General features: G+C 43.2%; 2 protein-coding genes across 2 annotated transcripts in view; one reads left to right on the forward strand and one right to left on the reverse strand.

Annotated features, from left to right (window-relative positions):
* CALHM2 (calcium homeostasis modulator family member 2) overlaps positions 1–1,788 on the forward strand; it is a 5,139-nt gene extending 3,351 nt beyond the window's left edge. The window contains exon 4 of the mRNA XM_005416397.2: positions 1–1,788. Coding sequence (XP_005416454.1) covers positions 1–281 — 281 coding nt within the window. The 3' untranslated portion in view covers positions 282–1,788.
* A 1,974-nt stretch (positions 1,789–3,762) lies between these two features.
* PDCD11 (programmed cell death 11) lies at positions 3,763–27,357 on the reverse strand. Its single transcript, XM_005416398.2, has 35 exons — positions 27,243–27,357; positions 26,514–26,651; positions 26,179–26,346; positions 25,418–25,579; positions 24,720–24,843; positions 24,215–24,396; positions 23,586–23,693; positions 22,930–23,136; positions 22,484–22,608; positions 21,811–21,871; positions 21,006–21,152; positions 20,633–20,884; positions 19,665–19,808; positions 18,771–18,971; positions 18,057–18,227; positions 17,479–17,695; positions 16,548–16,688; positions 15,494–15,609; positions 14,802–15,322; positions 14,276–14,338; positions 13,719–13,827; positions 13,132–13,221; positions 12,702–12,804; positions 12,008–12,185; positions 11,331–11,387; positions 10,445–10,567; positions 10,069–10,191; positions 9,671–9,866; positions 9,135–9,257; positions 8,663–8,803; positions 7,338–7,588; positions 6,558–6,726; positions 6,134–6,287; positions 5,415–5,580; positions 3,763–4,734 (listed from the first exon to the last, which is right to left on the reverse strand). Exons 1-35 carry the CDS (start codon positions 27,342–27,344, stop codon positions 4,563–4,565), a joined length of 5,505 nt encoding a protein of 1,834 aa, XP_005416455.1. The 5' UTR covers positions 27,345–27,357; the 3' UTR covers positions 3,763–4,562.

Consider the following 27,357-nt stretch of genomic DNA (forward strand, 5'->3'; position numbering starts at 1 on the left):
TCCGACGCACGGCCGAGGTCCACTCCAGGATCCTGGCAGCCAAGAATGTGAAACAATTCTTTGGCTTTGTGGCACTGGACAAGGAGGAGAAGGAGCTGGTGCAGGAGTTCCCGGTGGAGGGCGTCCAGCCAAGCCCCCAGTGGAATGCCATCACAGGTGTCTACATCTACCGAGAGAACAAGGGCTTCCCGCTCTACAGCCGCCTCCACAAATGGGCCAAAGGGGTGGAAGGGAATGGGCCAACCCCAGAAGGCCACGAACTGCTGTTTTTAGCTTCCTAAGACAGAAGTACACCAGCAGCGCTTCTCCAGACTGCCTGGCAGGCCTTCAGTATCCGTGCTCAGCTGAGGGATGCACTGGGAACATTCCTCCAGGCAGGATTACTTCTATCAGCAGGTAAACAGGAATCAACAGCCTCAAGGCAGAGACTGATAAGCAATACCCTGAGCTGGGGAACCCCTCCCTTGGAGACAACAGTCTCACTGCTGCTCCCAGAGACACAGGGGAGCAAAGAGCAGATGCAGCCCTTACCTCCAGGCTGCCAGTGCAGCCCACTGCCTGGCGCACCAGCAGAAGCCTTGGGGAGCAAGAGATGGGTACATTTCTCACAGTGATTCCTGAAGTCCCACTTGTCTCCCCCACAGCAGGGTTAGCCCCAGCCATCCCATAACTATTTGTTTTATTGACATTGATATCTTATTACACACTTGTGTGATGCCTGTTACACAGGCAGGCCCCAGAGCATTTTACAGACTTTACAGCGCAGGTAAAAGAAGGAAGCTCTGTGTAAATTCCTGAGGCAAGGAGGATGCAATAGCATCTGGGAAGGAATGGGTCAGTAATAGCCATACACCAAATAACTGAGAGACTAAAGCAGGAGGAATCACTAATATTCCTGGTATTCAGAAAGGAACTCTGTAATTACCAAGTTGAAATTTGGGTAAGACACCAAACTCTCTTTGTTCTTACTAAAGTGGCTGGCAATCCCTAATGAGCCCAAATGGTCACCACCATGAGTTTATAAATCCAGAGGAGGCACCATCAGCAGAACAGCTTTGGGGCAAGGTAGCAAGATGGAGACTGAGAGGAATCAGTACCCACAGCACTGTCTGCATGTCATTGCATTTGTCATCCAACCATCAGATGAGAGTTCTTTGTTTGAGTTACAAGCTGCAGGACGACCTCAACCAGAATTAGCTTTACATAAATGTATGTATACACATACATATAGTGGATATACCATGTAACTGTAGTTAGTGTGTTGTATTAATGGAGCATCTTTCTCAGAGGGGAAGGGGATGAGAAAGCTGACAGGCCAAAGAGCACATTACATTCACCCATCTGCTGCTCTGGGACTGCAGCCCTGGAGCAACAAGGGGACAGCAGGAACAGAATGGGGGAGCAGCCCTCTCCCTGCACATCTACCACTGAATTTTCTAAAACTCTTTCCACTGCCTTAATTGGCCCCTGGAGCATGTCTCTTTTATGGACTTGGCCATACTCTGGGAAAGCAAAACCAGAAAGGTGTAAAATTACTACCCTTACCATGACACTGTGTGACTATGGCTTCAAGGCAGCTCCTCTGGCTTCAAGGCTGCTCCGTTTCTCTCAGGGCTCAATCCTGTGTACACTGTTTAAAGAGCTGGCATGACAGAGAAGTTTGGCTTTCCTACTTGAACTGTTTTGTTATAGATACAACTTCCTTTTACACTGTGCCATTTACCAAAAAGCCTTAAGTTGTTCAAAAAATAGCCCAAACCCACAAAACTCAGAGGGGCTTACACACAAGGAGATTTTAAATAAATTATTAAATGAGAGTTATTTTTCATTGACTTCTGAGTTTCTTCAGGGGGGTATAAAAGGCATAATTTAACATTCTCTTTGAACTCAAGGACTGGGAACTTATTTTTTCTCTCTATTAAAGATTCAGATCCTCTCCTATCCAGATCATTCTAGAATGTTTCAGAGCATTACCACATATTACAAGTTAGTAACATGGCTTTTTAGTTACTCTTGCAGTAAGTAGCACAAATCTTGTATATCAGGATACACAATTGCAGCAAAGGAGAGAAAATTATTTAAAAAGCTTTTGACAAGTATGGTGTCTTGCAAGAAAGAGCTGCAGGCTACTCCCTCACGTAAAGAGGCCGGAACACCGCTTAATGGGCAAGGCATCCCAGGATCCCTGTTCAGCCTCTCCACAGATTTGCTTTGCATTTGTGGGAAGGCTTGGCTCTCAGCTTCATCATCAACTGATCCACTGAAATAATCAGATGGAAGTTAAATTAAATTGCATTAACTTGAGATGAAAGGGAGTTCATTTGCATTTCTTCTTGCTGGCCCTCGAGTGCGAACATGCAGATGCGCACGCCACCCCCACACAGCCAGCAGACACGAGGTAACTTGCTGAAACAAAGCAGTTCCTCTTTCTTCCTTTATTTCCCTGGCCTTCCTCCCTGATAGTCCTAATTATTCCTTTGAACCACCTCCACTCTGGTTCCTTCTCTTCCCCTTCCCTCCTTTGAAGGAAAGGGGCAAGACACATAATGCTTGAGAATGGATTTTTATCCTAAGAATAAACCATGAGCACAAACCATCTTTTGTTTTGGTTGCATCCCTTCTCTCCTGTATTAAATCCACTCTCTTTCTGGCTGGGATGGACTAGGGGCTTGTCCAGCTTGCCTGTTTTCCCTCCTCCTTGCTGGAGAGGCATACTTGAGTGGACAGGTGTCAGTGAGGAGTGGAACAAGACATTACACTCAGAAATTTGTTTGCAATTGCAGAGATTTGGTTTTTCTCCTCTCTGCCACCCTGAGCATGGTCTCCACTGAGACAGTCCTAGGTTTGTGCCACTCCTGGCACATCAGCACCCTCAGGAATATATATCCCTGCTGCTCCTGTCACCCGGTGTCCCCCAGTGACAATGCTGAGCTGAGGAACATTAACCTAGATGCTTTTACACACAAGCACAAGCAGCTAGGTTAGACTTTCCACTGAAATGCCTAGAGTGAAATCTTCCTGGCATGCTGGATCACACAAGCTGTGAGCTCACATCCCCTGCTGTTCCTCCAAAGACCAACAATAATGCCATCACAGAACAGCCCCACAGGTCACAGCTCCCAACAGCAAGATGGGTTCAAACCAGGCTCCTCCAGTACAGAGAATTACACACAGGTCTTTCACCTCTCCTGCCTACTACAGACACTAGCCCAGTAATAGCCCCAGTAGTGAAGAAGAAACAATACCTCAGAGGGATCTTGGTTTCTATTGCAACGCTTATTTACATGTTCTGTTATGCAACTAATTAAACCAAAAGAAAGAGCCACCATCACTGAAGCTGTGTTCTTTAAAAAAGGCAGCAGTTGCTACTGGATGTTGTAATCAGCCTCCTCCACTACAAGATCATTAAGCAAAATCTGAGTACAACACCCTGCTCTCCCTGGGGGCAAGAAGTGAAATAACTTGTTTCTGGATCCCAAAGGACTTGGGAATTAAATAGATGCTGAATCATCCAGCCTTGCCAGCACTGGGCATTCACAGAGGCAGAAGAGCTGGGTCCTGCAAAGCTCTGGTTTTGAGTTTAGAGCACTTACAATGAGTAGCTTGGTATTTCAAAGCTAGGGTCTACACTGGGTAATCACATCTGTTTGAATACCCTGTTTTCCCCTTGCCTCGAGTTCTTCCTCTGTAAAACATGTGGCTGATCATATCCACATCTCAGTGGAAAGTTAGAGGAATACAGAACTGTAAGGATAAGGACCATAAGGCATTGACATCAGTGACAGCTTTTTCAAGCACCCAAAACACCTGGCCCTTCCCAAGCAGGTTACATTGGGATGGTTTTTTTCAGCACAGAAAAAACACTTTTTTCTTTGACTTCAGTGATTTCTCTTAAGAGAAAATGACTACTGAAAATCACTATTGTTTCTGTCATCAATCCCTAGCAACTTGTTACAACAAATGGTTGCCCAGAGAGGTTGCGAAGTCTCCATTCTTGGGGAAATCAAAACCAAACTGGGATTGAACCTGAGCAACCTCCTCTTGCTGACCCGATTTGAGCAGGAGCTTGAAGATCATCATCAAGAGGTTCCTTCCAGCTTCAGCTATGCCACCATCCAGTGTTGCTCTGCCAATTTCTAGACCACAAAGGCACCTGAGATAAATCTTTTGAAGTGTTAATTCATCCAAAAGACAAGAATCTTCTCTGCCATCTTAACAGTGAGAAAAATCAAATTGTAAGACATTACTGTACTTAAAAGCAGCGTGTCATAACTGCAGCATTTCCCCAGGAAAGTAAAACAGGTATGGCTGATGTTTCTTTTGATTATAAAACAGTCTATATTTAAAAACATGTTATCAACAGAGCAGGATTATTTGTAACTTCTGGACACAGCTGCAAACATTTATCAAATCACTTCATTTGTTTGTTCTTTCCAAGCTGGTTTGGTCACAGACCAATACTCTCCAGAAACTGTCCAAGGACACTCACAGCAGAACTCCACACTTGTCAGTTCCTACACTGCATGGAAGGCCAAGTCTCTCTGCTTTCACTTGCACCACACTTAGGTGTCAGCAAGAGAACTCTTGGTCTCCACATACTCAAGTGCTGCTCTTTTAACAGCCAGGACACTCTCTTCTGTACCAAATTTCTTCTCATAATCCAGGTAGCGTTTGAAGAAGAATTTCATCTTCTTTGGTGCCAAGCTCAGGTGTATGACCCTCTCAAAGATGTCTCTGCAAGAAACCAAAGTGATTCAAATCATGCTTGTGACAGCACTCAATATAAGCCCTGTACCATGTCTTTTAACAAAGAGCAGAAAGCCTGGGGAAACATTCAGAGGAAATTGCTGCTAACTGCTGGTGCTGGAAGAAAGAGATTCCTGACAATTGGCCAAAGTCTCTAAGTAGAAGCCCTCTACTTGCTTGCAGAACACTGAGGCTGCTGGTCAACTTAAACAAAGATCCAGAAACTACATTGGACCATGGATTCATTAAGTGGATGTGGAAAATTACTTTCTTTTTTCACCTCTCAGGAAAAGAAATGGAAAAAATATGTTTTTCCATTTTTATGTTACAAAGATTGATTATTCAAGATTGATCTCACTCTTCAGACACAAGGCAATCCCTGCAGAGGGACAAGTGAACCTCAGTGCAAGGCCTCTAATTTCTGTCATGCAGGCCACAACTTACAAATCACTTCCCCTCTGCCCTACAGAACTTTCTGGAGTCTCCTCAGTCCCAGCGAGAAGAAGCACTTCCACACACCCCAGTTTTGTGAAAAAAAAAAAAAAAAATTAAAAAAAAAATCCCTTTTGCTGTGCTGTGCGAAGCCCTATACAACCTCACACTGCAGGGTATCTCTGCTCTTTTCAGGTGTGTTCTGCCCCTTCCCAGCCTGCTGCACCACAACTCACCGGATTTCCTTCTGGCTGCCATGCTTGATCATGATGTCCATGTAGATGGACCAAATGTCTGTCCTCTTGGGATAGCTGCTGAGGGTGCTCTCAAAGAGGGCCTTGGCATGTTCTGTGTCCCCAGAATGGAACTCCAGCTGTGCAAACCTTGAAATGACATCCACATCTGGGAGAAGTAATGACATGTTAGGGTATCACAGCAACTCTCTTCCACATGATCAAACAGGAGTGAGAATTACACAGAACAGAGGCAGGCACAGACAGCACCATCTCTACCCAGAGACAAAAGATTCTGTTGTAAAGAGGTTCTGGACTAAGGTGGGATCAAAGTGGGAGACAGAAGGGTCACAGTTCACTTCCCATTTCAGCTCTCTGCAGAAAAGGAAGGTTTATTTTTATATTTATAATGTATCATGCAGCATCCATGTGCAGCCCCAGAAACCTGAGCTTAGACCAAGTGAACTTTTCTAGAGGGCTGTAAAACTCAAAGCTGCCTTTGATTTGGGTGCCTTGTTTTTGTGCATCACAGCAAATTCTATTTGGTGCCTTTAGCAGAGGTGCCTTTAGCAGTGACATCCAGCTTGAAAGTTCCCCTCCCTGAGAGTCAGCTGGCTGCACTTTTCACTTACTACAAATGCTGTCACAGAGAGAAATATCAGAGAGCAGCCCATCTCCTGCCTACACTAAGGGCCACAATAAGGCTGGGGCAGAGAGCTTACGTTCTTTGGTGGGCAGAGCCTTGAGAGCACGCTCCAGAAGCCTGTGGGTAGCCTCAGCCTGGCCTTGCTTCAGGAGGAAAGAGGCGTATTTCAGCCACACGGATTTCTCCTGACGAAAACGCTTCAGCATTGTGTGGTACAATTCTTCTGCTTGCTGGAAGGACAGAGCTGGGTTAGATCACACATTCATAACAAAGCCTTGTAGGTTTAAGACTTTTATTCTTAGGCTGGGTGTCTCTGAACACTTATGACATAAAAGCAAGCATCAATACATCCTTGCCCACTGTCAATCACAACCATTAATTCCAGTTAAGAGTAGGGCAGGCCCAACATCTGACAGCTGGAAGCTTACACAGGCAGCATTTGCAGTTTACTGGCATGCCTGAATGGGATACATGCCAGGGATCTGCTTGCACTGTCTTACCTTGTACTTCTCAGAGCTGGCATAGATGTCACACAGATGCTGGAAGACTTTCAGAGGCTCATTGTATTGAACTGCTCTCTCAAAGACCTTCATCAGTGTCTCCTCAGTACCATACATGTTCTCCAAGTTCAGTAGAGCTACCCAGACGTTCAGCTTCTCCTGCTCTTCCCTTAAAGCAGATGTCAACAAGAATATTCAGCCTTTTGCCAGTCTTCACCAGGTTTTTGCAAACTAACCTACACAAACTCACTGACTGTTAGCAGGCCTCCAGGACAACAAACAAGACATACTGCTCCTTGAAACACCATTTTTGACATAGAGCACAGCAGTCGATTCACACTACAGTCTTTATCATTGTTGTTTGTAATTAAAAACCAGAAAGTTGAGTCAAGAAAGCACAATATACTTAACCATGCAGTAGAGATGATTTAAGGTACAGCCCTACGGCAAAAACAACAGGAGCTTCACCATTTGTTTCATGTTTTGATTCAAGGACATCACTGACAGCATTATGCTCTTCCAAACGCTTCTGATTGCCCAGAAGAATGTCTGTGCACTCAGTGACACCTTCAGGAGCTCCTGAGCTCATGACCTGCAGCAGGTCAGTGGTGGTGACTCAGGCCAGCTGACAGTTGCCACCATTTAATCCTTCTGAGCTCACTAAAAGAGACTGTGTCACTTCACACACCCAGACTCACACTGATACTACCAATGTTCTACCACAACTACCCCATCATAATTTATTCTTTGGGGCATAGAGAAGCAGAGCTCCATTATTACCTGAAACTGATTGTTTTAAGTGCTCTCTCTGCCACAGCTCTGGCCTTCTCAATCTCTGTAGCCTGGAGGTGGAAAGCCATGTACTGCAGCCAGAGGATGGAGCTGTTGGGACTGCCCAGCACCAGGCGGTCGAAGTCATCAGCAGACTGGGGCTGCCGGCTCGGGTCCATGAGAGCTGCCTCTACTTTGCAAAGCTCCTTCTCCTTCTTCTGCTTCTCCAGCTCCTTCTCCTTCTTTGTCCGTTTCTTTAGCTGAAAGGGCAAAACAGGAGTACTGACGAAGGGCAGGCACTTCATGGGGGAATACGCAGGTCCAGCTAAAGCACAGCAAGACCTCAGTATGTCCAAGGCTAAGCAGTTTCCACAGGAAGAGATGAGGCCAACTGTTTAAAAGAGGATAAAAATTATGCACACCCCCCACCCCTTCTTACACAGCTCACACCTCAAAGAAGAGCAGCAGTACATGAAATTTCTTTTTTTTAAATGAAATTCATTGAGGGACCAATTAGTTTGCTAGTCTGGCACCCCAGAATCAGGACACATACTTTGTCCTTCCCTCTCATTCTTCCATCTTTACCCTCTAGGCAAGTACTCATTATCACCTTCCTACACTCTAAAAATCTGACACAATTTCTCGCCATGTACAACTGGGGTGCGTTGCTGGATCACGAGGGCAACTCAGGTCTAAATCTGGAACTCACAGTGCCATAGTTCTCTGCCTTGTTACCTTGGGCAATAAAGTATCAGCCATGTATTGCCTTTACAGAGGTGAGTTTGAGGGATAGGGGAAATCCTGAAGAGCAAACATGAAAGGAGTTCATGAGCTAGTTCCTGATTTTGCTGAATTGCTCTCACTGGAAAACCTTTCTAAAGGTTATAGCATAAAAGAAGATTATTTCTTTGGTGCTTTTTGGTGTTTTGCTAAATAAGAGGACTATAATTTGAAAGATTTTTCATCTCCAGGTTTTTCTGTGAATTTACAACACTCAGGAAAGTAAGAAACAGAGCTGACATTTAATAAAAAAAGTTTTGTGTTAATGAAAACATTTGTTTGATTCTAAATACTTATTTTTTTAACATGTTAACATGAGAAAACCTGTTTTTCATGCAACCATGCTAAAAATGGGCCTTTACTCCTCTGCTTCAGCGGTACCTGCTACGGAAGTCAGTGATGAAAATAGCTGAACAAGTTCTGTGTCAGCTGCCAGAGATGTTCCCTTGGGTTAAAAGGCTTTGCTACAGGGCAGACAGACATGCAAATACCAAAACATCACATTACAGCCACTGTGTGGTGCCTCCTGTGCAGACAATACAATTATACAGTACCTTGGACTGCACATCCTCCTCCTCCTCGCTCTCTGAGCTCTCTTCCTTCTGATCCAGCACAGGTATATCCATTGCATTGTCTTCATCCCAGGTGAAGCCCATGGAAACTTGCAGCCTGGGAGCTTCACCAGGCTTCCTTACCTGTTTGGAGGAAGACAGAAAATGCCCTGGGTTTTAATGCTAAGTTTTTTAACTGGGATCAGACAACTGCTCTTTGCTTGTGGCATCTCTCCATTCAGTACTATTGACTTCTTGTACTTGCAAACAGCCCATCAACAAAAACATTAATTCTGTGACCAGCTTTGCTGTAATTTAAATTCCATCCACCTCAAATCATTTTCAGATAACACACACAGCAGCCTGTGTCACTCCTATCTGCAGCAGTAATACTTCTTATCTTAAAGTCAAACTGACACATATCAATAGGGCTAGAAGGTCATTTCAGGCTCAGGTTCTCCTCCAAACTTCTCACCGTAGATTTCTTTTTGGCTGCCTCTTCCTCCTGATCATCCTCTTCCTCCTCACGGTAATATACCTCAATTCCACTGTCATTTTCATCTGCTGGGCAGATCTTCCTCTTCTTTGGCTTTGCCTCCTGCAATAAATGGAAATGAGTGGATGGTCAAGGGCAACAGCTGTGACAATCTTAAAGGCAATTCTGATCACAAAGTAAAGAGCCTGGCAGAAGAGAGAGAGCAATACCCTGGCACAGCATCCCCCACTACTCTCTCAGCTAACAGACAGAGCAGAATAAACCCACATTCACCTACATGGGGTGCAAAGACCAAAGGGACAGGAAACACAACTGGGCTGTTATCTTAGTTAGCTTCCACCCAAAAGGAATAGTTTTTGATCTCTGTAATCTCCAATGGAATTTAACCTTTTTTTTTCCTAGTCTGTATAATTTCTCAGCCTTATCCTTCTGGGATGAGACTGGGATCTTCCCAGTCACTTCAGTATTTGAACCAACAAAGTCCTTTAGCATATCCTGTGCAAGCACACCCATACCTGACCACTTTCATCATTTCCTCTTCTCCTTTTTTTCTTCAGCTTAGGCTCTTCTCTTTTTTTCTCCTCATCTGCCTCTCTTTTCTCTTCCTCTGCTCCATATTGTGGTAGGCCTAGGGATTCAGGCAAGACACTTGGCATCCCAGTGTCCTCAGGCAGGAGAGAGAGCTCAATGCGTTTTTCTTTTCTATTTACTCTGTGGTACATCGCCAGGAGTAGCAGGACAGAATAAGAAAAATAAGAAATATTTAAAATAAGAAAATAAGAAGAATAAGAAAAAAATCAGAGCATTTACAATGACTGCAAAGATCTGAACTTCTTTCAAACCTTCCTGTCTTTTATCCTCTTTCCATCCTCTCTTCTAATTCACAGTTCCTTTTAAAGAACATTGGACCTACCCAAGTACTTTGGCAGTGAGCAGTTTTCCTTCAGGCAGGTACTTTTCATATAAGGAATGTTTCTGTACAAAGTATGGGGAAACATTCTGGAACAGGATTCGGCCCAGGAGAGAAGTGGACAATCTGAGAAGAGGAAGAAAACCAAAAATAAGTATTCTACAGCAGGAGGAAAAAAAAATAAAGTGCATTTGTGGCACCATCAGTTTACAGGCTCAACACAGTATCCAAGACATCTGGATTCCCACAAGTAAATTCATTTTGCAATGTCACATTATGCCAGAGACCATCCCCAAACAAGATTCCACAATCATACACTCAAAATAAGTTCTCCAAGAAGACACATCACTTGCCAGAATAATTTTCTCAGGTTACTCACCCAAAGAATACACCTGATGGAGTGATTGATTTGACATAGCCTCTCACTAGCTGGCCTTTTTTAACATCCTTTATACTTGTTATTTCAATATCCTCCACTTTACTATTTATCTTTGGATTTAGCCTAAAAGAAAAGAGAGGTTAGAAGTTAAAGCGTTCATCTGAATAATTCACATTCTGATCTGGATAGCAGAAAATACATCAGTATTAACAACAGCTAGTACTCTCTGGAAACCATATTGCATCAGAGACACCCTTCAGTTTATTGAAATGTACTAATGGACTACCTGCATCTCTGCCAAGCTCTACCTAGCATTAGGGAATACACATGCTGCTGCAAACAGAGCCAAACACATCAGCTGACTTTCTCTGACATTAAGAAAATGAGGAGAGCAAAATGCTATCTGAAATTTTGCACAGCATTTTCTTGGTGCTTTCCCCGCTTATTTCTAAGATACTTAATTCCACACGTTTGTTCCATAAGGAAGACAAAGCAAGAAGCTCAGTTTTAAGAGACATTTTGGGCTAAGCCTATTATTTAATCAAAACTGTTAAAATGCAGCTGAACATTGAAACATAACATGTTTGTATTGGAAATTCAGTGGTAGAACTTTCTTTCCAAATAAGCAAACAAAAAAGATAAGGCAGGGCTAGAAACTGACAAACAGAAATTAAATCTGAACCCACTTGAGCAGCTTTATGTTAAGTGTCAGACCCTTCAATGTTTGCTGATTCACAGGAGGTAGGAACAAGTATCACTCCTTACAAAAATGCATTTCTTATTCTTTTAACATTTCTCACTAATGTTCCCAAACAAATCACAAGTGTATTGCATGATAATTTTTTTCACTAGTAGGAGATCAACAGACTAGAGGGATGACACATACCGGGATTGCCGTAGAGACAACTGGATTTTACCATTCTCATTGGAGAGGATGTAACACCTGCATGGCAGAGGAGGGGGAGAAAACAGAAATAAGCCACAAGTGGAAAATAAATATTTGCAGTGGCAGAAAAATAAACACTTTGTTAAGCACCTTCTATCTAATACAAACCAGCGTGACACAATAGTTCATAAAACTACATAAAGGACTTTTGAAACATGTCTACTTGATTTACTCAGTCTCTATTGCCAGTACAAAAGAGTTAAAGATTGTTACCCCTGAAATCACTTGGCCTGTTGCACTCTCCAACATTCCCAAAAAGTATGTGAAGCAGGGAAATGCAATTGCTGGTGCAAATGCAAAAACTACTCAATTGCCAAACAGCCCACAGAACCACTGCAAAGCTGGGATACCTGGCTACCCTTAGCTCCATCAGCACCTTAGCTAATAGAGTAGTTACTCTCAAAAAGACAGTCCATGAAGGCAGCTGAAAAGGGGGTTCCTCATAAATGAAAAAAACAAGACTTTCACCCAAACATTTATAAGGGAAGTCAGCATCACTTCTTAGCCCCAGACTGACCTTATGGTCTGGCACTACCTCAAGGCAGTGAAAAGCCTGTCACTGAAGGAGGTATTTCTAAGCCTTGCAGCTTGAAGGAACAAGGAAGTCAATTACTGACCTGACAATCTTGCCAACTTTGAAGTTCCCCAGAGGATCCTCTGTGTAAGTATCATTCAGGTGAAAGAGGCTGACTTTGCCAGCCTTCCCACCTGGCAGCGCAATGGTCAAGCCAACATGTGGAGTCACCTTTGTTACCATGCCTACAGAGATGGTATCCTGCTCCAGTGACTGAATTCCTGGAAAAGTTGGAGGGAAAGGGCTTCATAATACTTCAAAATATGAAGCAAGAGGTAGTAAGTTAGTGTAGTTAATTTTAGTGGCCTAGTCACATATCAAACCCACGACCTTTTGGTAAGGTGCAGTCTATGCAATCTCTGTTCACAGCCATGTTTGCCTTGGTAGCCCAGACAAGTGCAACTCTTAGCTGCACAATGCCAATATCCAGAGTAACTGACAAATGTTGATAAATGTACCACCTCACATCTGAGATTAGAAGGGAATATGTTCAGGAGGGCTTAGAGAAGGGCTTCAGTCTGAGACACTAGGAAAGTGATTCTTTATTCTAGAGGTCTGACTTGGATTGTCTTAGATGCTGCTACATCTAGGTCAGGGTCCCAGGGGTTAGTTCTGTTCTACAGAGAGGCACAGCTTGGCTTTGGAGTGTAACATCTTCACCTAAGGGGTCAATGCAGGCCCAACTCTGAGCAAAGCATCACATGTGGTGGGGTCCTGCTGTTAAGGCTCCACAATACCTGTGAGTGACAAGCAGAGGCATGTTTCACTGGCATCTGTTCCAGTCACTGTAGCTGATATTGCCTGGCCACTTTTAAAGCTCTTTTCTGGATGTTTTAAGACCTGAAATAAAAGACATGTTTACACTTATTTGCAGAAAGGAAGCTTTGCACAACTCTGTGTGTTTCCCCTATGAACCTTTACACTTCTTATAAACATCTTTGATGTGCAGTTAATTGATAGCTGAGCGCTGCTTCAATGGCTCTGCTATCCTGAGCTGAACTAGCTGCAGGCACAGTACCTGCTTGTCAGCAAGGGGCAGCAATGCCTAAAGGGCAGAGCACAGGGTTATGAGTTCACATGGACGTCAGAAATGTCTGCAGCCATTACTTGTGGCCAAGCATATGGGAAAAAAAAGTGTGTGTAGCTCACCAGTAACAGCCTCCTTACCTTGGTATTCAGAGACAGCAGCAGGTGAGGAACTCTTCCTCGAATGTCAGGGGCAACTTCTACCTCCAGCCAGTTTTTGAGCATGTTATACTAAAAAGACAACAAATAACCAGAAAAGACAGCGTGAGACCTTGGGGGAAAGAAAAACCTTCCCTGGCAAGAATTTTTCATTAATTTTAAGGCTAAAATGAACTAGTCCAGAGCCTTGGCTTCTGCACCAAGCAAGAATGGTGGTTTGAATTCTGTTCTTAGAAGCACAACACTGCTGTGGTTCACAGGCAAGTGCACACAGGGGATCAGCAGTGAGTGTACTTTGTGCTGGTGGCATACTCCAAGGTCATTTTACTAGAGCCTGCTGGCAACAAACAGGCATGTCAAAGAGGACAAGTCAGCCTGACTCCACCAAGTACCGAAAATTTTTGTTTCCTTCCTCTACCTTCCCTGTAAGACATTGCAGTTGCCACAGGCCACTCTCACAGTTAATGAGGACCACAGTCTTCAATATTTAGATCTGAGGTAAGGCCCTCTGAGGTCATGTCCACTTGCTGCCTCCCCCAGCACACTTCCTAAGAAGACTCTGAGCACACCTTCTTTACAAAACAGGTGACTGTCTGTCCAACATCGTAGAGTCCAAGTTTCTTGAGGGAACCTTCTTCTTTAAGGTTCAGCATTGCTGTGAATTCCCCTTCTTTCTCACTGTTTGCAAAAGAAGAAAGATGACATCAGTACAACAGCTTTGGTCCTAAAGATGAAGATGGAAGTTAGAAACCCAGGGGGATGTGGTGAGCTAATACTACTATGACAATGTCTTTCACCCCTCCCCAGCTGCAGTTTTTCTGCCAGGAATTAATTCTTCCCTGATCATAAGGGGAAATTTTTCTGACAGAAATAGACATGAGAGAGGCCAGATTGGCAGAACCTCAAGGCAAAAGAACATTAAAAGGAAATCATGTGCTAGGAGAGCACTGTGATATTTAACACAGCTATAGGATAAGAGAGAGTAAGAGGCCTTGCCTCACTGCACTACATGTGGAGGTCCTTGCTCATGGCCAGCTCCTTCATGAATGAGAGGTACAAGGGATGGGACATCCAAGAATACAAGGTCTGTAATACATGTGCAGACAGCACAGAGGCCAACACTTACCTTGGTCGAATGCTGAGCTCTGGAATGGATTGTGTGAAGTGTGGATGGGTGATTGGCAGGCACCTAAAGAAGAGGGAAAGGATCAAAGTTTCTCCTGATCTCCCCAGGCCCCAGTCACCCACATTTAATGCCTCTGCACTAGCAAAAAAACCCCAGGAGCAAGCCCTCTAAAACTATAAGAGCCTTCCAATTCCAGTACTTCCTATCACTATTGCAGTAGCAATTTAGGTAACCAAAATACCCCAGCAAATTTAGTCCCTGGGGCCTGTATTTAAGGTTTCAACCGGATCTTAAGAGTTTAGACATCTTTTTTTCTTGCAATCTATACTCTAGATAAATACAGTGACACAGGTAGAAAGCTTATTTACTGAAAGCTGGATCTGGGCTAGAATATAATAGCAGATTTCCTCAGGCCTCAACTATAACAGCATCTGCTGACAGAGGTCCTAGATGACCTGAACTGAAACACAAACTGTTTCCTCCTTTGCATTCCTCCAGAAGCAAAACCATGTACATGTTTTCCCACCTGTGAGTATTCACATCTCTGCCTCCAATGACTCGAGCAGTCACTTTCTGTCCGGCTTTCAGAGTGGAAGTTGGAAAAGAGCCTATGGGCACTTCATCCAGAATCCGGGATGCATGGATTGAACCTGTCAGCTTGTCATCAATAGCAACAGTGACGTGGGTGGGTTTGACGGATTTGACGGTACCAGTAACAACATCCCCCGGGGACAGCGAGTGTTTCACAGCAGGCAGCATCTCCTCCAGCGCTGTCTCTGATTCGTTCCGCACCCTCACAAAAACATTCTTCTTGGCTGGGCCCTGTACTGCTAACAAGACTCCATGCTTGTTCTCCTTCACAGCTTTTAAAGTGGCAGAGATTGTCTGTCCCACCCTGAGTTTCTCCGAGTCGAAGCGGAAGGTGTCGTTGAGGTGGCAGGCGATGGGGACAGCTGCCAGCTGGCCTGTTTCCAGCAGAGACGCGATGGCAAAGTGCTCTGCGATGTGCTGCACCACCACAGAGTGCTGCGAGTTCTCTCGGAGCCGCTAGACAGAAATGGACAGATAGAGTGACTTCTCCTGCTGAGATGTGGATTCCCTCCACTCTACCTCCCACAGCTCTAAAAGAGGAAACAGCCCCCCTTGAGATTTATTAATCAGCTACAGTCTTCCAGACGAGCAGAAACACACAAACCCAAAAATGGAACACATACTCACTCGCTTGGGCCTTTGCTTTAACAGTTCTTCCCGAAGAGAAACATACACTTCAGATGTGAGGGCATCCACATGAAGAATCAATGCCTTCCTTTTCTCACCAGGAGCAATATTTTTGTCTACAAATGAGAATAAGGAGATTATATCCTGGTGACAATGAAGAATTCTGAGCAACTGTGATAGTGCTACATGACGAACATGTAAGGTTTAACTCCTGAAAACCAAAGACTGCTTAGTTATTATTGTATCTGAACCAAATTAGTACCAAACGTATAAGTCTATTTAAGAACAGATTTTCCCAACATTACTGGCAATGAGAAAAAAAAAGAGAGCTTTGTAGTTGGAAAAAGTCTGACCTTTCTTGGAAAAACTAAACTGATTTTATGAAGACACAACTCTTAAATAATAAAGACAAGGCTGACTAAAACAAAGGTCAAGATAATATAAAAAAGATTTTCCCAACATTTGCGCATTGCTCTGTCTGTTGCTAAGGAAAAGAAAAAAGAAACTCTTCTGACACAGAAGGGCTGGGGTTATTACTTCTGCTGAAGTTAGAGGTTTATCTTGCTTTCTCTGGTTTATTCATTACTTCAGCAAATATACGTTTGGTTTCGCACAATATGACACCTTTCTTTAATTTTTTAATTGGAAAATTACGGTCCTGTTTTAAAGTGATTGATTTTTCAAGAAAAATTGACAGCAATTTCAGATAGATATTCCTTGGAGTATGCTCTTTCCAAAGGAAGAAGAAAAAAACCAAGAAAGCTGGAGCTTTTATTCATACTTGTCTCTATACAGTATGGTTCAACTAAGGATCTCTGACCACAAGCTAGATGCCCAAAATCTGAGACAAAATTAAGAGGCACAGGGAGGTTTATATAATATTTTCTGAATCACAAAAACAGGCCAGCAAGACATTGGGAAACTTAACTACTCTTCAAGGCCACCCCTACTCTAATCAGACTTCTCCCTTTTAGTTCCTCATCAGCAGAATCCATTTTGGGAAGTCTCAAAGTACAAGACTGAAAACTAACACAAGCAAAGGAAAGACCCTCACCTCCCAAATGGTAGCGGGTGGCAGTTACAGTCAAGCCTGTGACAGAGCTGCCACTGAACAGTGCTGAGCCATCCTCCCTCACATCCTGCACGACCAGGTGCATCCTTTTCCCAGGCACCAACTCACAAATGCTGGGCTCTCCTAAATAAAGGGAAGAAAAAGTGGGAAATCAGTTTTACTTAGGTTGTTTCTTCACAAAACCAAGACAAGCCTTCGCATTTATTCAGTGGTACATGAAGCATTAATCCTTCTTCATAAGGGAAAACAAAGCCTAGGCTCATGAATCTGTAGAACTACAAAGTAAATTCTAAGAGTTAATCAAAGCAGAAACCCTTTTGTGACATTAAGGACCTAATAATTTTAGAGAGAATATTTTCCCATCTTATACGAACACTGGCACCCAGCATTGCATATGGAAAAAATGTGAAAGCAAAACAGATTAACACTAGAAGTACAAAACAGACCTGTCACTTCACAATTACAGAAAACAAACATTAAAAAGTACTGGATATAGGAAGAATCTAAAAAGACAAAGTCAGAATTTGATAAAAACACTAGAAAAACAGCATGTGACAAAATCCCTGATGGAGGACCTAGAATGCATGTAGGTAAATCTATTTGAACAAACTCACCCTCATATGAGTATTGTGTTTAGGCTTTCACAAGCACTTGACCCAAAATCAATGCAAGAGGTTTAGGAGACTTCAATGAAAAGAGCAATTTCTTTGGCTTGTTCCAGGTGTACTTACAAAAAGCGTCTTGTCAATGGCAGACACTGCACACACATCCTTTTTCTAATAAGCTACTTTGGGAAGTGAAGTCTTTGCTTAAACTGGACTTTCTTTCACTTAAATGTTTTTCTTTTCTTTTTCCTCTAGAGCACCTTTTTTTTTGACCTGATACCCTTTAGCAGAACATTTACAATCTTTACCTCTTTTCAGCAAGTCCCTGATTTCTTTCAGCTCCTTGAAATACTGATTCAGGAGGCCAAAGCTCTCTGCAGCAGAATCTCCTGAGCTGCACTCAGACACCTTCAGATTGAGAAGCACACGCTGCTTCTCCTCATCAATGCTCATCACCTTAGCAATCACAGTCTGTCCCACCACAAAGTGGTCCTTGGTGTCTGTCACAAACTTGTCACTCATGCTCTGTGCAAAGGAAACAGAGGGCAAGGTTACTGTGCACAGCTGATACTGATCAACCACCCACACATGTAAATGCATAAGAGAAATTAACAAAGACTAAGAAAAACCCATCAATTAAAATTAATTACTGAGATCACATGAAATCCTTGTTGAAGCTTAAGCTCACTTGAATGAAGTGCTTCATTTAATTTTGGAAGTAATTTAAAAGGCAAACCTAAACCCTTTTACCCTGCAGCAGGAAGCTGTGCAAATGCAGGGCCTGCAGCCCAGTTGCTCCCTCCTTGTTATTGTACCTTTGCTAGAACTATGTTTCAAGCAGCCTGATCACACACATGCTGCTTACTGAAGTGGAGGCATTGCTTACCACTTTAGGTGCCAGTCCTGTCACACCAAAAGGGAACTCCACAAACACTCCAAAGGGCATCACATTCCTCACATAACCAGTCAACAGCATCCCAGGCTGGATTTCAGAGAAGCTTCTTACAACTTGCTCCTCCTGTATAGCAGAAATCACTGCAGACTTTCTACTCAAGATCTGAACAACCAGTTAAGAAAAATGGGAAAAGGTGAATGAAAGCAGCACGATGCCAAGTAAATCTCTCAGTGCTGCTAACCACCAGGCTAAAGCACTTGCTGCAAGTTAGAGAGTACAGGAGTGCTAAATGCTGCAATTCCAATTTCTATCTTGGCTTTCCTACACAAAAATTTAGCAACTCACGTCTCTTAAACTGCTCAGCATTAAAGATACATGCTTCACAGTAGCAGAAATATCAACTTCCTAACAATTCAGTTCAGATTTTTGATATAAAAACAGCAAATTTTCTCCTAAGGTTGTGATAAACTTAACAGCCCAGAAGCTGGCTGGGGAAACAAGTCAGCTCACAACCTAGTTCTGAAGAGATTCCAAGCCTCACTTCTAGAACAAGTTATAATGCCTCTGTAAAGTATCATTAGCATGACAGGCACTTCCACTTCACACTAGCTACAGTAATCTCATGTTTGTTGCAGATACTCTGGAATCCTGAGAGACACCTCCTTCCCCACACTTTGTCTGCCTGGTTGAGGCGGCAAAGGATACAATGTGCTCTCCCTTGTCACTTAGATACATAACTCTGGGCAGGACATCTCCCTCTTGAAGACAGTGCCACAGGAGCTTGGAGGTAGCAACAAAGTCAGAGAGGTGCAGCATGGGGATCCAGGCTACCACATTGTCTTCATCTTCTAAGATGGAAACTTCTAACCCATTATCTTTCTTCTTCAAGATTTTCACATCAACTATCTGAAAAGAGAACAAGTACAGTGATATAAAATTCCAAGTGATTTTGAACTCATCTCTTTTGATGCACAGGGGATGGGATGTGATTCCACATCAGAGGATCTGATGTTGCCTCCCAGGTATACATGAGTCAACAGGGCTGAGCTAAGAAGCATGCCAACACTGCAGGTAAAATAAAAACTAATTCTCAGCTCCCAGAGAAATAAAAAGCTGGAAGCATTCCCTTGGTTGTGACTTTTCATTTGAAGGGTGAAGGGACTAATTTCATCAAGACTAGAACTGTCCTGTTCCTGCATTAGCAATATCTGTAGGGAGTTGGAAACTGTTTATTGCAAAAACAGAGAAACACTTCAAATTTCTCTAAAACTTTTCTTTTCCAGGGAGCAAAAGCAGCTGGGTTTGGAGCAAGAAAATCAGAAGCATCCGGAAAATAAAAAAAGAGGATTCCACCTTAGGAGTAGGAGCACTAATTGGTACCTCCAGAAGGACTCTCCTGGGACTCCTTTAACCTGACCTCTGAAAACTGAAACACCATTTTTGATCCAGGAGGTCAACCACACAGTAAGAAATGCACATTTAATACTAGTTCCTGATCACTGTAAGCTTTCTTGAAGCAAAGTTGTTCAAAGTGATACCAAATCATATGGAAAATGAATAGGAAAAGGCTAAAAAGGAATCAGCCACTAAATCAAATACCTCTCCTATTTGGTACTTCATTTCCTGTTTCTCCTTAGGAGTACATTTCCATTTGTCCTCAGGGCCAGGCTTGCTTGATAATCTGAAGGACAACAAGAGTCTTTCCTGCTGAGGCTCACATTTTAAGACCATTACTTTAAGAACCTGTAGGAAAAAAAAATTATAAAACACAAGTTAAGTTCAGCTGACCCTCCTCAGTTTGCTACCACCTACAAAAGAAGACAGGGACATACATACACAGCACACTTTTCTCTCACACCCGAGGATAGCAGGCCAGTGGCTAGAACTTAACAGGTTCAACCACAGACAAATGTCCTTCTGATCACACAGAGGGAAAATAGAAATACATAATCATTAAATGATCTTGTGAAAGATTGTACCAAGTCTGTAGCAGAGTTGAGAATAAAATCCAGATCTCCAGATCTGCAGTCAGAAATTCTGACTAGAAAATTACCTTTCTCCTAAGCCAACCAAAAAATAACGGGATTAAAGAATAGCACCAGAAAAAATAATGAAGAGGGCTGAGATCTCTGTAACTTTGCCCACAACAAAAACCAGAACTGTGAATAACACAGTTCCTAAAGTGCCTGTAATTTGAAACCAACAGGATAACCAGAGTAACACTGAGGCAGAAAACATCATCTTTATGATTCTGTAGTAAGAGTTTTAACTTCCTTAGGAGAAACAGCAGCCTTGAACTCCAGACTTGTACTGAGAATCAAGTCACATGACCATGCTCTCCTGCAGAACAGAGAGAACCTATAAACAAAGGCAAGTCAGACATACTCAAAGAAGAGCTGCCCTTTTAACAGCCTACCCTGTTTCAATGGAGCACAACTAAGTAATAAAGTGAAAGGACATAAACACCTCCTGGTGTAGCTGGTTCCTCAGGAAAATCCACATTGAAGCCAACTGCAGATTTCTCTTTGACATTAAAACACGTGGCACAGCAGAGGTACATTAATTACCTGGCCTTCATAGAAGACTTTATCTGGACAAGATATGGGTTCTGAGCCCAGCTCATTCTTGGGTACCAGACCTTTGACATCATTGTAGAACTTCACAATGCAGCCAAACTCCCTTGCACACACTACAAAGCCATGTGTGATCAGGCCTGGTTTTGCATCTTCATAATTTGAGAGGACTGGAAGCTTTGACTGGACAAGACTTTTCTTTAGAGTAAGGATCAGCTTCTTTCCTCCAGGATTGCACTCTAGTACCTATAAGAATGGAGTACAGAGGTTCAAAAAGCATGTCTGCCCTTGCCTGATCAATCCAGCTGCTACATACTCAGAAGAGAAGAGTGCAAAGCAGCTGAAGACCCTATTTGGCAGCTCTCACCCGACACTTGACTTCATCTCCTATGTTGAACTTCTTCTCAGGCTGCTTTAGAATCACATCAGAGAGATGGAGGGATGGCACAAGTCCTCTAATCCCATCAGCCACTTTCACCTGCATCCCAATGGGTTTTAGAGAGAGCACTTTGCCCTAAAACCCAAAGGAGGAGAAAAAATTGGTAAATTCAGCATGAAAAGCAGACTGTGGTCAGTTAGGAAACAGTCAAGACACTACAACACCTACAATCACCAAATCTAATCACATTCAAAAAAAAGTAATATTAGATCAAACTACATTCCACCCAACTAATCTGACCTAATTAACTTTTATATACTTCATAAGGTTGTTCTACAGCTTCTTTTCTTTAAGCATAGACTACTTCTGCAAAATCCCTATTGATGCCAGCAAACTAGAATTGTTTCCAGAGACATATCCAATACAGCCATGACTCAGACATAAAAATCATAATGAGTAACTTTCTGCCCATCAGCTCATTGTGACTGTTCAAGCATGAACTTTGACTGCATGACTGCAAGGCAAGTTTTCATTTCTTTCGCTCAAGTCTTTCTAAAAACATACTTATGGCAACAAATGACTGACCATAGATAAAATTTGATTGCCTTTGCGACATCATGAATAAAAACATGAACAAAATGGGAAGATTAATCAAGTCCTGCAAGTGAAGGTTTTTCTCATTTTCATCTCACTAGTCTGGATCAGAAGTTGGACACACATATTGGGCAGAAGGAGTGCACACTGGCAAGATCATTTTTCAAGTGTAACATGCTCAGGTCCTTCAGAAGCTCACCTGCACCACATCACCTGTGTGGATATCCTGGTACTGCAGAAACCGTGCTTCAATAATCTGGCTAGAGAAGAGACACAAAGAGACCAGTCAGTCATCTTGAAGGAAACCCAGGATAAGACAAGACAGTCCCCTCTCTGACTTGTCCCAAATATCCATTATTCCACACATTCCCCAGTGTTCTACAACTCCAGAGCTGTGTTTTACTCCAACTGACCAATCTCCCAAAACAGCTCTTAGGACATAAAGTTCAGGGAGGTTCCCCAGGCTCCATTCCAGGTGACAGTCACACAGCTATGGCCTCATGAAAGGAGAACCCATTATCTGCTTTGCTTAAAGACACAAAGTTGGAAGTACTAAGAGGGACTTTATAATACAAATGAGCTGCAAGATCAAGGCTCGATTTCCTGATGAGCCATGGTCTTCTGACACAATCATGGTAGAACTAATTTAGCCTCCTTGTGCCTCAGCTCACCAACAATACTGGTGGTGTCCCAGTTCCACAGAGTATAGGGAATATGTGCAGGATGCCCAGACAACCTGATGCGCCACAACATAGATACGAGTCAAAAACCCCAAATGGCATATTCCAGTCCAGCAAAGCAGTATAATTTTCCACTCTCAAACAACTTTTTAATTCTTCAGCCAGTTTTCTGGGAGAGTCTGTCATACTCACTTCTTCAGAGATACAATACACATCTCATCCATCAGGCTGTAGTCAATGATCCGACATTTATGTTTGCAACCTTCCTTAAATGCCCCAGGTTTAAAGGATTTTCTGGTTTTTGAAAGATGTTTCAACTAGGAAAAAAGGAATTACAAGTGAGTGTTTGGAAAGTGGAAGCACTGATATGGGCCTTAGGTTGAAGTGCCAGCATCTGACAAATCTGTTCCTCTAATATTCTCTTTGTGCAGGTATCATCAGCTCTTCCACAACAACCCTCCTACATTTAAATTCAAACAAGGGGATGTATCATTTGACAAACACCTCGCATGCTATCTTAATTTTATTATATTGCCTCACAAAGAGGACAAAGGCAAAAAATAAAACCCTCTCCCAGCTCCCTTTCCCAGTAGACTAAGATAGATATGGAGGACTTGCCTTGCCAGCCTGGCACTTACCCGTGCAAATGCCAGAGTGCCATCATCAAGCTCAAAGACGGCCCCAAACTGTTTGTAGAAGGCTTTCACGGTGGCCTCCTCCAGCACAGCCCCCATGCGCTGCCCGGGGAGCTGCCGTGGGGCTCCCCCGGCGTGCAGGAAGGGTGGGCGCAGCGTGAGCCGCACCGCCCGCAATGTGGGGTGTACGGACAGCACACAGGCCTTCACCTGGAACACAGAGTGCTCACTGAACAAAAGAGGAAAAGGCACCTCACTCATGCTCATGGACATTCTGCTTGGTACCTCTACTCTCTGTCCACACGCAAGCATTTTCCAGTATTGCTACTGAGATATCGCTTGCTTCTAAAGCTTCACCAAGGAGGGATTTTTGCTTTTGTCTGTTTTTTATGGACTAGGCTGGTATCAATGCAGGGAGGGGAACATGACCACACAAGTCATGTTTCTATCCCTTGCAAATCTCCAGGCTTCCCAAATAAGTCTCCCAGGAATAGCTTTGTTCTTTACAGCTTTAAAGCAACCACAATAGTAATTCAAGTAAAAGATATGAAAGAAGCTATCCGCCTTAAGATTTCAGAGATAATTCCACAGAAATGTTGGAGAAGGTAAAAGATGTTGTAAGCAACATAACAACTCCAAGCATCCTCCACCCTCCTTACCACTTGATCTGGAGAATAGCTCATGGATTTCTCTGGGTCCATGTGCATGAAATCTACAATGCCAGTGAAGTAAGACAGAAAAGTCAGTTTCATCCCAAGTGGGGCCACCTAGGAAGGGGAACAAAAAGATGCCAAAAAATTTCCACTCAGTTTTCATGCAACACAGACAGCAATTCACACATTTCAAAAAATGGCACTGTCGGCGTTAGCAAGCACATCACAAGAGACAGAAAAACTGCTAACAATTCTGCTTTGCACACTCTGTTGAAAAAACAATCCTTCCATTTTTTGATAATGCTGTGTGTATTTTGAAGACTACTGCTATCCTGTCAAATACTTTAGCAGTAAAGGCCAGAAAACACAAAATGAATCCTGTTCTGCTTCAAACTCCATCTGCAGCTTCAGTCTGAAGCCTTTATACTCAGGGCATCAAAACCAGAACTGAGATCAGACCTCAGGTGAATGCAGTGGAGGGAACTGTCTAGCAGATTATGTTTGCTACTGCTAAGTAATTGAAACCAATCAGAAATTTTCCAGGGCATAAACTCTCACCTCTGCTTCACCTGTCTCCTGCCTTCAACAACACTCAAAAGACCAATCCAACAAAAGAAACCCAAACCAGAGCTTACCTTCTGCACTCGAGCTTTCACCACCAGCCCTGGCAATAAATTAGAGAGTGCCCAGTTCTGTCGCTCTGTGGCAACGGATGCAGCCACCTCCGATCGATCGATGGACAAACAGACCACCCTGCCCTCATTCTTCACTTCCACAACCAGACAGTTCAGGCTCTGGCCTATTTTCAAGTCAGGCCCTACAAAGATAAGTCACAGTATAAAACCTCTAGCAGGAACACTCAGTATTTCCTCGCAATTTTCCCAAAGATTTTACAGAGTTCTCTCTCAATCTATGTGAAGTTTACTGCCAGCAGGGCTTGGAACACAGTCTGTCAGATCACAGGCTGAAACACAAAGGCTTGTGTCAGACCAGCCACACAACTGCTGTTTGCAGCAACCTGCAAACACCCCACCTTGACCCAATCCCACCAAGGTGCACTAACACAATACAATAAACTCTAATCCCTGTCATTCTCCACCTCCATTTTAACCCATCAGATCCTCCTGCACTACTTCTCACCTTTCTTGGCTGCTTTGATGTAATTTTTGGCTTTCTGATGAGGCAGGAAAGCATGAGTTCCAGTGACACCAATATCTATGAGGTAGCCATGGTCTTCCACACTCAACACAGATCCAGAGAGCAGCTGTTGGGAGGAAAGCACTGCAACTCAGTAATGTAATAAAACAGCTGGGTCTTCAAAGAATGAACATATGGTAAGAGATTCACCACCCAAGTACTCCCTTGTTCTGTATGGACAGAGAACTGAACTTTTCAGAGCTATAGCAAGAACACTATATTCTTTCTTATTACACAGCTCACCTAGCAGTGAAGACTTAACTCTACCTTTATCTAGCTATACACATAAGGAGCTCACAAGCTAGTAGGAAAATAATTGTGATGCTTAAAAATAGCAGGTGCATATAATCATACAGCTAAAAAAACAAAATAGAAACAACCAAGCACCTCTGGAAGCTATTTTATATATTACTCTCTGTAAAAATTAACAAAGAAACCTACTCAGAAAGAAATCATTAAATAACTTGGCCATATTGAAACAGAATAAAGTGAATTAATTTCATGAATGACAACCTGGAGACAAGAACTAAACCCACCCTCTATTCACAGGTCACTTCCATGGTGGGAGTGCTCTGATCCCATGTAAGGACAAACTGAAATGCAAGAGCCCAGAGAGGCTTTGACAGACCCAGAAAACTTACCATGCCTGCTGCTAGTGCTGCAGAGTTCAGGCCCTTGTTGACCTTCTTGGGGTCAATTGATAACTTGACACTGCGGCGTCCATCATCACTTTTCTCAATGCTGGTCACAATGCACCTGACCAGTGTCCCTGGAGAAAACAGGTCTGGGAGAGAATTCAACTCCTGCCCAGCAACATGATCAACAGAGAAACATACAATTTTTACAATGTTAAATAACATAAGGCTAGGATTTGTTATTGAAGCAGATTTTGAAAACAAAAGCCCATAAGAAAGTCCTGTTTCTCTGTCAACACTTCAGGAACAGGCAGGAAATGCCACAAACAACAGAATCTCAATAGAGAGGCAGGGATGACACTATGTCATGTCAGCAAAGAAAGGCTTTGCTTAAAAACAATGTGTGGGCTGGAGTCAGGAGACTGCAGCTGAGGAAACATCTACAGAGCCAACAGTGACCCTAACCTAGCCTCCCCCTCCAGCAGGAAAAAACACCACCAGCAAAGGGGTAGTGCTAATCCCGCATTCCACAACACCTCAGGAAAACTTGGGCACTGCTGACACCAGAGAGGAAGGGTAACTGATTATTTCCTTTTATTTTTTTTCTAGCTGTTAGCAGGAAACTGCAAAGTTTGCTTGGAAAATCCAGTTCCAAACCAAGGTTAGTCAATGTCAGGCTCCTAAGGATGACCTCAGGGTTTGTTCTGAGGTACTAACAACACTCTCTAGCTCCAAGCACAAATCACAGCCCCAGTCCCAGGTCTCACCTCCAGGACTTCTCCCTGGGCCACCTGCTTGGTGAGCAGGTTGCTGTAGGCATCGCTGATCTGTGTGACTGGCACAAATCCGGAGATTCCGTTGGGCAAACTGATGGTGAGCTCGTAGTCACTGACCTCTTTGATGCAGCCAAGGAGCAGCATCCCCTCACTGAGTGCCTGGGAGAGCAGGAAAAATAGCATACTATGGATATCTTGGCAAGTCAGCGATAACAGGGGGATAAGCAGGTAAGTTTTGTACTGGATCTCAGATATTTTCGGCAGCTTAGGGAGGAAAAACATGTCATTTTTATGTAGTGCAGAAAATCAAACAGTTATGCACCAACCTCAATTGTGAGTGGTCCAATATTCATAACATTGTCTTTAACAGGAGCTTTAACAGTTTTGTCTGCCTTGAACCTTTTCTGCTTTTCTTGATCCTTCTGGCTCCTTTTTCTTTTCTGGGATTTTTCTTCATGTTGAACCTAAAGCAGATTACAAGCATAGAAGGTTAAAAAATAAAAGTGGATAAATAAACAAACTTTGCACTATGGCAGAACTCTGCTGCCATAAATACTGATTTGGACAAAAAAAGAGAACCATCTTGCTAACTGTTGTTTGTCTACATGCAAGTCTTCCAAAGTATCCCCTTTGGGCTGAGGCTGATAATTTATAAGGCTGAATCGAGGCTGATCATTTATAAAGCTGAATCTTGGAACAGAAAAGAGTGGTACAAGAGATCTGCACCACACCCTACTAACAGAAAGACCAACTTAGCCTGCATCCAGTAACACCAGGCTCACCATGCAGCACCTTGGCATAAGATGCTTGTGGAAAGTTTAAAAGCTACAGCCTGATTAATAATTTTGACTGAACTTTCTCAGTCATCATATTCAAGATGTAACAGGTATCAGGGATCTTTCAGAGATCAGGAGGATGGTGGATGTCAGCAGACATCTGTTTTTGGGAGTCCCTTCTGTAGTTTACTGTAGAAGTAACAGGTAGAGAGGGCTACAGTCAAATTCTGACAGTGGAAGAGCTCTGAGAAGTTAACCAAGAGCACGCAAACAACATACATCAAACAAATTGTCCCGCTCTGACTTTGGCTTGGGTGTTTTTCCTGCTGCAGGTTTCTTCTGGGTGCCCCCTCGAGGAAAGTTTTCTTCCATGGATGCCATGATTGCACTGCTC

The sequence above is a fragment of the Geospiza fortis genome, unplaced genomic scaffold (assembly GCF_000277835.1).
Source record: "Geospiza fortis unplaced genomic scaffold, GeoFor_1.0 scaffold130, whole genome shotgun sequence".
NCBI classification, from domain to species: Eukaryota; Metazoa; Chordata; class Aves; order Passeriformes; family Thraupidae; genus Geospiza; species Geospiza fortis.

Bases quoted from the DNA above. Each gene is read 5' to 3' on its own strand.
- PDCD11 (XM_005416398.2), bottom strand. From the start codon at position 27,344: ATGGCATCCATGGAAGAAAACTTTCCTCGAGGGGGCACCCAGAAGAAA. The intron at 23,137-23,585 runs GTAAGGAGGGTG...TCTGTGTTCCAG, and splicing joins GCTATTCTCCAGATCAAGTG to GTGAAGGCCTGTGTGCTGTC. The intron at 11,388-12,007 runs GTCAGTAATTGA...TCTGCCATGCAG, and splicing joins AAAGTTGGCAAGATTGTCAG to GTGTTACATCCTCTCCAATG.